General features: G+C 40.5%; 1 protein-coding gene across 1 annotated transcript in view; it reads left to right on the top strand.

The window, feature by feature from the left end:
• Positions 1-7,503: 7,503 nt before the first annotated feature.
• The window catches only part of LOC139418350 (neuroligin-3-like), a 29,760-nt gene continuing 25,641 nt past the window's right edge, over positions 7,504-11,622 (top strand). The window contains exon 1 of the mRNA XM_071167739.1: positions 7,504-8,186. Within this exon, the coding sequence (XP_071023840.1) occupies positions 7,703-8,186 (484 nt within the window). The 5' untranslated portion in view covers positions 7,504-7,702. The remainder of the gene's footprint in view (positions 8,187-11,622) is intronic.

Here is an 11,622-nt window from a genome sequence, read left to right as displayed (position 1 = left end):
CAGCATTGCGAACACACAGGATGGGAAATAGAAGAGGAGGGGGCGATAACGCTACTTGGGGACCATATTCGTGCTGCAGCAAGGCAAATTGGTGCTGTGACGTCGTCGCGGAAACAGCGAAACTCAGCAGAAACATAGTTGGCAACACTGGTCAGTGAAGTCAGTTGTCATGATGAGCCCTTCCCAGCTAGCCATCTATAGGTGTGACTAGAAACTTCAGAGAGAATTAGAAACTTGTCTGCCGGACTTGGGAGTGTGTTCACAATCATTTCGTTTTTATCGGAGTAGCTAATTTTTTGTTTATTTTACAAACATTTTTAGATGTTAATGCCGTAGTTGTAACCTACATTTTCGGTGAAAATCACTACAATAATTGTGCTTTAGATGTCATCCTGGCCTGAAATTGGCTACACTATCTAGCTACTTCCCTCGCCTTACTGCAGCAAGTGGGTGCAAAGGACATGTGCACCATGTTCCGACAGTGCAGTAATATCTAACAAGTAATCTAGCAATTTCACAACGACTACCTTATACAAAGTGTAAAGGGAATAAGTGTAAAGGGAATAATAAATAACATATAAATAAATATATGGATGAGAGATGGCCGAGCGGCATAGGCAAGATGCAGTAGAATACAGTATATACATATGAGATGAGTAATGTAGGATATGTAAACATTATTAAAGTGTTTTTATTTAAAGTGACTAGTGATACCTTTTATTAAATCCATTTATTACATTTATTAAAGTGGCAAGAGATTTGAGTCTGTATGTTGGCAGCAGCCACTCAATGTTAGTGATGGCTGTTTAACAGTCTGATGGCCTTGAGATAGAAGCTGTTTTTCAGTCTCTTGTTCAGTCTCTTGGTCCCAGCTTTGATGCACCTGACCTCGCCTTCTGGATGATAGCGGGGGGAACATGCAGTGGCTCGGGTGGTTGTTGTCCTTGATAATCTTTTTGGCCTTCCTGTGACATCGGCTGCTGTAGGTGTCCTGGAGGGCAGGTAGTTTGCCCCCGGTGATGCGTTGTGCAGACTGCACTACCTTCTGGAGAGCCTTACGATTGTGGGCGGAGCAGTTGCTGTACCAGGCGGTGATACAGCCCTACAGGATGCTCTCGATTGTGCATCTGTAAAAGTTTGGGAGTGTTTTCGGTGACAAGCCAAATTTCTTCAGCCTCCTGAGGTTGAAGAGGCGCTGCTGCGCCTTCTTCACCACACTGTCTGTGTGGGTGGACCATTTACATTTGTCCGTGATGTGTACACCGAGGAACTTAAAACTTTCCACCTTCTCCACTACTGTCCCATCGATGTGGATGGGTGGGGTGCACCCTCTGCCGTTTCCTGAAGTCCACGATAATCTCCTTTGTTTTGTTGACGTTAAGTGAGAAGTTATTTTCCTGACACTACACTCTGAAGGCCCTCACCTCCTCCCTGTAGGCCGTCTCGTCGTTGTTGGTAATCAGGCCTACCACTGTAGTGTCATCTGTAAACTTGATGATTGAGTTGGAAGCGTGCATGGCCACACAGTCATGGGTGAACAGGGAGTACAGGAGAGGGGTGCGAACGCACCCTTGTGGGGCCCCAGTGTTGAGGATCAGCATGGTGAAGATGTTGTTTCCTACCTTCACCACCTGGGGGCGGCACGTCAAAGTCCATGACGCAGTTGCACAGGGCGGAATCGAGACCCAGGGTCTTGAGCTTAATCTTGTAACTACCCATCCCGGATCCGGGAGTGTTGTCATCAACTGACACTAATTAGCATAACGCAACGGACATAAATATTACTAGAAAATATTCATATTCATGAAATCACAAGTGAAATATATTGAAACACAGCTTAGCCTTTTGTTAATCACCCTGTCATCTCAGATTTTCAAAATATGCTTTACAGCTAAAGAAAGACAAACATTTGTGTAAGTTTATCGATAGCCTAGCATAGCATTATGCCTAGCTAGCAGCAGGCAACCTGGTCACGAAAATCAGAAAAGCAATCAAATTAAATCGTTTACCTTTGATGAGCTTCGTATGTTTTCACTCACAAGACTCCCAGTTAGATAGCAAATGTTCCTTTTTTCCCAAAATATTATTTTTGTAGCCGAAATAACTCTGTTAGTTCTTCACGTTTGGCTGAGAATAAATTGCAGTCACGACAACGCCAAACAATATTCCAAATTAGCTCCATAATATCGACAGAAACATGGCAAACGTTGTTTAAAATCAGTCCTCAAGGTGTTTTTCAAATATCTATTTGATAATATATCAACCGGGACAGGTGGCTTCTTAGTAGGAAAGAGAGAAACAATGGCCGCATTTGTCTCTTACGCACAAAACACTCTGAGAGACTCCAGCTGACCACTGACGCAATGTTGACGTTCAGGCTCATTTTTCAAAATAAAAGCCTGAAACTATGTATTGTGACACTAGACACATTAGGGAAGCCATAGAAAAAAGGAATCTGGTTGATATCTCATTCACTGCTCAATAGGGACGCATAGGAACGCAGAGCTTTCTAAATAAGAGTCCCTTCCTGATTGGATTTATCTCAGGCTTTCGCCTGCAATATCAGTTCTGATATACTCACAGACAATATTTTTACAGTTTTGGAAACTTTAGAGTGTTTTCTATCCTAAGCTGTCAATTATATGCATATTCTAGCATCTTGTCCTGACAAAATAGCTTGTTTACTTTGGGGACGTTATTTTTCCAAAAAGGAAAATAGTGCCCCCTAGATTCAACAGGTTAATGACGAGTTTGGAGAGTACTATAGTGTTAAATGCTGAGCTGTAGTCAATGAACAACATTCTTACATAGATATTTATTTTGTCCAGATGTGATAGGGCAATGTGCAGTGTGATGGCGATTGCATCGTCAGTGGACCTATTGGGGCGGTAAGCAAATTGGAGTTGGTTAACTGACTTGCCTAGTTAAATAAAGGTCAAATAAAAAAAATAAAACCTTACCCTAACCCTTTAACCTAACTCCTAAAATTAACCCTAACCCCTGGCCAAACAAACATTAGCCAGCTAGCTAACGTTAGCCACCTAGCCACTTAGATAGAGATCATAACATATCATGTCTGGCAAATCGTAACATATAGTACATTTTGAAAAAAAGAGACAGCATTTCTCTTTCATCTGGCTTTGCAAAACTGTCATCTATGTGAGCCTAAAGGTGAAATTACTCTCCTAGGAAGAATTCTTGTGATTGTAAAACATCGTTTCTCACTCAAGTGGCACTCGATGGCTGTGGTATGTAAACTCACCACAAGAGGGAGGTGTCCAATTTAGCGTCAGTACCAGATGTCACAAATAGGGAGTTCTGTGTTTGGGTGGGTAATGCTGAGCGCCTATTACTGAGGCCTATTACTGAGGCCTATTCTTGCTTGGAACTTATTTTACAACTATTCACCATTTACTAGGCTACAATTAATTTGTCTATATTAGACCATTCTCATGTGAAAACCTTTAATTGTATTTCTATTAAAACAAACTTCCTTATTCAATACCTGCACCATTTTTCCATTAAAGCATTGAGATGGTTTTAGCAGAATGTGCAGAATGTTTTCAAATGATTTCCATTGGATTGTCAGGAAAAATCCAGACTATATGTTTATCCATAGAGATCCTATTCAATTATTTGTATTTTAATTCCCAATTCTATGGGCCTATCCGTAATGAGCATCGGTTATGCTTATCACACACATAACATCATTTTAAATTAGATGAGACCTGAGTCTGCATCACGGTCTTTCGTTACACAAAGTACCCAGGGAAAGCCATAGCTCTAGTCTATAGGCTACCTGATGCGTTATGTACTAAATAGCCTAATCATTATAATAAAATATGCATCATTTTGATTAGACCAAGTTACAAATACATCCCTTTTTCTTATTACGCTCACGCGTATGCCAATCGTTGCCTAGGAACGCGTGAACGAGCTGCGCGCGCACATAACGAGAGGGCTAAGATATTAATTTTAATCAAGAATACTAAATAGAACATATGAATTGAAAGCAAAATATTTGCATTCGATTTTATTTAAAAATAAAAAATAATTGTGATCATCATTGCAGTGCCATGAAAACGATGGATAGAAGAGCAAGCCGGGGATGAAGAGGAGTCTCCGGTAGAGCAGGTGAGTCGAAAATTCCCATTTCCATGAGATGAAGGTTTGGCAAGATCTTGGTACACCACATAGCAGGATCGGGGCTGTTTTTTTTCAGAATGTGATGTTTAATTGTAGTACGTTTAAACTGAATTGAAATATATTATGGGTGTTAATGAGATGTTTTGCGTGTGATAATTAGGTTAAACAGTTGCGACGTTTTATTCGGCTAATCTACCGCATCCTTGGTGTTTATTTGGAGATTTGGAGGAGTATGGAAGTGGCTTCGTCTTTTGTCTTAACGTCTGGTTTTCAGTCTCTTATTCACTCTGACATTTTAACGCATCGTTGCCTACCTACATCACTGGTGAATCGATGCCACCAGCTCACCTTCAAAGTGGTGTACAGTGACGTTATTATTATTTTGACATTTAACTGTGCATGCTTTAGTTTTTACATTAAAACGAGTTAGACTAAACGATTTGAAAGGATTACCACTGATTAATAATTTGCAAAAGGGCGCCGGATTTAGCAAGAGCACCTCAGAGGAGCGAGAGACTGCTTCACGCCGTACTCTCGTTATCTTTTACCCATCACCATTCTGCCAATGGTCACAGGCTGCTGCTACCTTGATACAATTGGGATTTATTCATACCAATTTAGGAGAGATGTCAAAGCATGTTGTGTGTCCAATTAGACCCCCGTATAGAGTTATAACAAGTTGTCCTTTGGGTTGTAGTTGTAATGGTGCTTATGACTGGCATAGCCTATAGAGCTACTGATAACATTATTGGGCCTGTAGCCGCAATAACGGCCCGAAACCATGTTGTTGTTTAAAATGCTTACAAATTCATAAATATATTTGTTGTCCAGTTTTGGCCCATAATTGCAACATTTGTAGCCTATATTCGTGACCTTAACACACCTGTTGTGAGTGTTGCTAACTTATGGTTAATTGTATGCATTGGGCATATTTTACTATTCGAATGCATAAAACCGATGGCCTGCCATGACCATTCAAGTGCACTGGGAAATTACCATTGTCCAAGTTCACTCTGTATTTTGTGAATCAATAGCCTTTTTTATTGGGACTGAGAATTGCGCACAGCTCACGAAAAAGGACATGTTGCGGCCGTGCTAAATGAAAGACTTTGACATGTCAGTATTTTGAAGTGATGGTTTCAACCTAAGGATGATGAGAACTCGGGATAACGTCTTTATTTTCAAACTAGGCGCATCAGATAGGTTTTACAACAGACAGTGGAGTTGTAATCTATTCGTATTCCTGTCTCGTCGCAAAGCCTCTTCCATCTCCCCTGCTGGTCTAAACACAATCCTATGTGTTGAGGGAATACACCTCTTCAGCTTTGACTGGCTTCCTAATTAATGGCTGAAGAAATACTTAACCTGCTCAAAGAATAAGTAGCCAAGGCTTACTTTGTCAACCTTTAGCCTTTTTTTTCTATCAATACATTGTGCAATATATTGCAATCATTGCACAAGTTGAAAAGAAAAAAGAGAAACATGACCTATATGGGTGATAATGAGGCATAATAGACATGTTGACTACCCCCCACCCTCAGACACATGAACACACATGGGCCTACATGTACTACCCTTTTCTATTGGTCTTTTCTAAAGCTGTTGCTGTTATGTTTTCACAACACAACTCTTACACTTTTAAAGAGTTAGAGGACTCAGAGATATTTCAGTTTTTGATAGAATCAATATCTGTTCATTCCAGCAAAGAGGAGTTTTGACTTTCAGGCGACTCAATATGCAGCTCTATCAGTACACGCTAAGGAAATTGATTTTAGGGAAACAAGCTTGTTCTTGGAGTCATCCATATTGACCAGCAAGTACCCAGCCCGATGACCCAGGAGGCTCATTACTCTCTGTTTCTACTGCCTGTGGCTCTGCAACACTGTTGGTGCACTATTTTCATACGATTATATTAGCTGTTACTGAAGGGTTGTTGTTGCCATGCTGTTGTGGATCTTAACCAGGGAGACTTTGATGGGGACTACAAAAAAGCTGAACTCATCATGAGGGGCCGCAGTTGCCCCTGGGTCTGCCTACCCACATCCACCACATTGCGAGCAAAGCATTTTAGCAGCCCCCCTCTTGCCTGCGGACTGAAAATTGTTACATGTTAGAGTTTATTTTGTGCAATTCTACACACTTTGCCATGGGTCGTAGGTGAAATGTTTTAGTTTTAAAGGAAGTTTGCTGCAATTCTACACATTTTGGGTGGAGAGAGAATTCTTTGCAGCTTTTAATGATATCTGAGTGAGACTGACTAACAAATCAATGGGTGCCCCCCTGGCCGGTAATTTGACCATGATTACTAAGTTTAGATTGTTAGGTTAGTCTAGCGGCCAGCTATCTAAAAAAATGTATTCACTCAATTATCCCATGGCAGCTATCAGTGACTGACATAAGAGAAAAACTGCTGATGCACAGCCACATTTCAAAATTGCACCTTGTGTATTCTACTATTCTAACTCTTAACAGTAAACTGAGCTCCTAAAATTGATCCGAGGCCTTTCAAAAGGGTGCGTGCTTCAAAAGGGTGGGTGCGTGCCGGCAGTTGCCTATCCCTAATCTAAACTATACAAACGAGAAAGAATGTGATGATATGGCACTGTACTTCCATCACAGCTTAACGGTTACATCACTGTCGTTAATGCTTTAATACTGAAGAACCCAGAACAAACATTGTTAATGTAGTGCCTTTCTTTTTTTTTTACATTTCTGTCTCAGATTCATTACTGTCCTTTTACATGAGACAAAGTGAACGTGCAGTACACTAAAGCCCTCACTTCCAGATGCATTGCAGCATACACAGCATTCCGCCTACATTGATGCAGATGCTTTTTCAGATAGTTCAAATCCTCTCCCCATGGTAATATCAGCCCACACTAGAATCATGAAGATGTGTTAACACCAAACATGCTGGAAATTATATTGTCTCTTTGTAGAGTAAACTTATCCCTGGCGAAATCGTTGTGAGATATAAAGACAATTGAGGGCAATGAGTATGTTCTTTGTGATATTAACATTTTCATATATTTACATTCACATTCTGCTGGATTACAGACAACACTACCACTCACTCACCACCATAGTGTGTTCAAATGGTCCCTTGAGTTCTCCCAAGTGATTAGATTGCTTTGAAATGATTGTGTGCGTTTTCTACAGGGAGCCAATCTTCTGTGTAAGCATACGAATGATGAGCTACTCTACCACTATATATTTAATAGCCCTAGTTTTCAATTAATCTGGCAACATAGTCCCATCAACATACTCAGCGGCATTGCAGTCAGCAACCCACACTTTTTTGTTGAAACGCTGATTTCGATGTTTGCTCACCTGACCATTTGTCTATCTTGTTTGCAGCTCTGGGTTCTGAACATCAATGAGAGTTGAAGCTGGAGATGAGTAAATACCTGGCCTTTGTTTATTTGTTTTTAGTAACAATTGGAGCCCAGGGCAGGTTGAGCAATGCCTGGTTGAGTGGAATACAGTAGGTTATAAGGATCGAGAGGACACTCGAGTGTACATTGGCGTGGTGCAGAGGCACTCATTTGCCCAGACCATGTGGTTGGCAGAGTTCAGGCACCATCGGTTGCCTGCACACCTATCAAATCATCGAGGAACCGCAACCATCACCGCCCGCCATGTTCTTTTAATGTGGATGTTATGTTCCTACTGGCAAATCACAGTGGCGACCAGCCAGAACTTCAACCCAACTGTGAACACCCAGTTTGGGAAGCTGAGGGGCCTCCGGGTTGCAGTGCCAGGTGAGGTCCTTAAACCCATTGACCAGTACCTTGGGGTGCCGTACGCTGCCCCTCCCATTGGGGAGAAGCGCTTCATGCCCCCAGAGCAGCCCTCCTCCTGGTCAGGGATCAAGAATGCTACCCACTTCACACCAGTGTGCCCTCAGAACATCCGCAACACAGTGCCTGAGATCATGATGCCCATATGGTTCACCTATAACCTGGACACAGTGGCCAATTACATTCAGGATCAGAACGAGGACTGTTTGTATTTAAACATCTATGTTCCAACAGAGGATGGTGAGTGGAATGGATGAAATGGACCAAAGGGACAATCCATGTTTACTGTATTGGCCTTGCTGTCACCTTGCGATGATCGTGTTTTGAGCATGCAGCAGTTGTCATTGTGCATCCCATTTGTGCCAGCCCAAGTTCTTTTTCCCATCCAAAGTCATGTCATCATCTCTTCTTCACTGCTTACGTGTTGCCTCCCTTCCTTGTGTTCTGTAAGAGGAAAATGCATTCACACACTGATATAAAACGTATTAATGTGTCAGACAACTAATCATTTAAAGTCAGAATATAGCCTACAGCATTTCCTAACCTAACTACTGGGAATAGGTCAATAGGTGTGATAAATGAGATTCAGACAAATGTTAGGCTGATTAAATATTTAGTCTTGTGCACTAGATGTCTGTTTACAATGTGAGCGCCTTAACAGTATAAGAATCTGAGGTGCAATACATTTCCATATTTGTATGCTATGGATCTGTTGATCAATATTAACTGGACCAAATCAGAGCTGCCTGATCTCCAGTAAACACTATTGTGATTGATAAACACATTTCCGTTACTTCATTTTTTTGGACAGTATTAGGGCTCACACAATCTATAGACCGAGTGCATGTGAATTCATTATGCTTATTATTTTATTTTATGAATATATCTAACCCCCTATCTCACTACCTCCCTTTCGTTCCTAAGGTGATGAGAAGTGGACCTGGTTGGTTGGGTTCCTGCATGTTTCTTACATTTTTCAGAGGCTTCTGTTATTTTGTAGTCTCGTTCATTTTTCAGTCAAAAGAATATCCAAGGAATGTGCCAGAAAACCCAACAAGAAAGTATGTAGAGAAGAAGGTATGTAAGCTAACAAAGGAATTTAAAGGAGCAGAGTGACTTGGGAGTTGGCTCAAAGCCAAAATCACAGCCTCATCGTCTTTGAAAGTTAAACCCAGTAGAGACCAATAAATGTCGGACAGAGGTGTGTGTGCATGTGTATGTGTTCAGAGATTAAGTGTTTTCCTGAGAGTAAGATTATTCCACACAATAACATCCACCCATGACATGTTTATTTGAATACAATTTGATTTTTTATTTCAGTAGAAAACAAATCAACATATTGACTTCAAAAAGTTGCTGTTGGTACAATATGTAAACAGCCTAGTTTTTTTTTCTAAAACAAGACAAGGAAAAGGAGACTAGATCATATTTCCTCTCTCTGCTTAAAGAACAGACATGCTTCGTTCTTTTTACAGTAATGCAATTTTGGACTGATTTTCTGAGACACTGATTGGATATCACTATCTTCCTTGGCGGTCAATCGTGTTATTTTTGAATTCTCTTGTTCTTTCTTGTTTTTTTCCTCCCTCATGTGAATCCTAGGGACCCAAATCAAGAGTCAAGGAGCGGATTTCTCTCACAGTGACAGTGAAGGTATTTTTTTGTGCTCAAAGTTTAATACACAACTTTTTGATTTTTGAAATTTCCACAGACCTTCATCTTCGATTTCTTGACAAACCTTTTACACCTCAGAAGTAGTTCAACCTTAGTTTATCAGTTTGCATGCAAAGTCAATATCAAGTCACTTGATTTTCTCAGCGCCTTCGCTATTTCACTCTTAATTGATTTGATCTGGACATCCATATCATATCTGCAGTATTTTTGGTGTCATGGATTTTTTGGGGGACACTTGATACGGATTTCGCCCTCTAACAGCCCCCTGAAGGTAAATGTAGGTATGCTGGTCAATTTGTTATTGATCCCAAATGTACTGTACTCCATTTGTACAATGGGTTATTGTATGGGTTATTCCTTGTCTCAGGGGAAGTCAACCATGTTCCTGGAGATCCACAGGATATGCAGGATTTGGCTTTAACCGCCTGGAAGACCAGGGCCCAGATTCACAAAACACTTATTTTATTTTTTAACAATTGTAAATATTATTTCTCCCCATTGGTAGTTAGTCATGTTGCTGCAACTCCCATATGGACTCGGGAGAGGCGTGCGTCCTCTCAATCACAACCCAGCCAAGCAAGCCGCACCAATGTGTCAGAGGAAACACCGTACACCTGGTGACTGTGTAATTTTAGGTAGCTATCTAGCTAGCAATGGCAATCATGTTAGCATATTTTTAATGAGATTACTGTTCTAAAACATGTTCTTAGGTTTAAAATAATCAATACTGAAACTTTCAGATGAAGTTTGTGAGTGAATTAAACATGTTAATTGGCTTTTATGAGCTTTTTCTCTCACTGCCCAGAGTTTAAGACAAGGGTTTCGCTATCTTGGAAAAAATAAAATTTCCAATAACTGTATTTTCAAGAATCAAATTTCTTCTTAACTTTTTGCTTTAAGGAGAAACATAAGAAATAGCACAATACATTTTCCAATAACCTTTTTGAGGAATAGCAACTTTGCTTAACTTTCTTCTCAAGACTTTAGTTAAGGGGGAAAATGGCAGTTAAAAATAAATGTATTCTTAAGAAGGTTTTGTGAATCTGGGTCCAGGTGTGTTGAATTTAGTCAACCACTCCACTGATCAATTAGCTCAGTTGGTCAGTTAAGTGATTGACTAAATTCATCACACCTGATCTTTCAGGTCGATTAAAGCTCCTGGCTCTCCAGGAACAGGGTTGCATTCCCATGGCCAATCAACAAAGAGCTCATTTTTCTCAGCACTATAAATTGGACGTGAGTGCAATAAATGTACACATACAGTACCTCTTCATGTTTGAAAAAGTGACAATTTTGCTGTGTCTTCTAGGGATCACAGACTGTGATGTCTATAACCAACTGCATCTTATCTCAAAGTCTCCTCCACTATACTCTGTGGGTCTCATGGGAAGACTGTACGAGGGACTCATGTGGATGAAGCTATTACTATTCACTACATACTGTGCTATTCAGGAGGTTGACTGTGGTGTAGGAGATTTGTGTCGTCTGTTGTTTTATGGCAACCCACACCTCTCACATTGACATGGAACTTACAATTCAGGTCATATGCATTGTTCTGACCAACTAGATCTAATTGTTGTTTTCGATGCAAAGTAAGTTGGGTACTGCAATTGAACCACTAATATGACACATGCAATGCCTGAAGCAGCATGCTCTGTTGAACACAACAGTGAGCAAATATAGTATGAACCAGATAAACTTTAGGGATACTACATGTGTAAAAAGTATTGCTAATAATAGAATAGTTGTAAATGGCTCTAGTATGAACACAGTTTTGTGGGGGTAAAAGAGTGAGCTTGACATAATATAGCGATTTTAACATTTATTTTATTATTTTTCTACTGCACGTTCCCTGTTAGGCCTGTATGATGAGTATCCTTGCTTTGCATTCTTGTCTCCATTGGTTCGTCACAACCATGACCTTAATCACCCAAGCACATCTGCTAAAATCGATGCCATTACCTTGAGCTTACCTTCAGCTTTAGTGGTGTAAATGTTGCTG

This window comes from Oncorhynchus clarkii, chromosome 10, assembly GCF_045791955.1.
Source record: "Oncorhynchus clarkii lewisi isolate Uvic-CL-2024 chromosome 10, UVic_Ocla_1.0, whole genome shotgun sequence".
NCBI lineage: Eukaryota > Metazoa > Chordata > Actinopteri > Salmoniformes > Salmonidae > Oncorhynchus > Oncorhynchus clarkii.
This window is presented reverse-complemented; position numbering and strand designations above follow the sequence as displayed.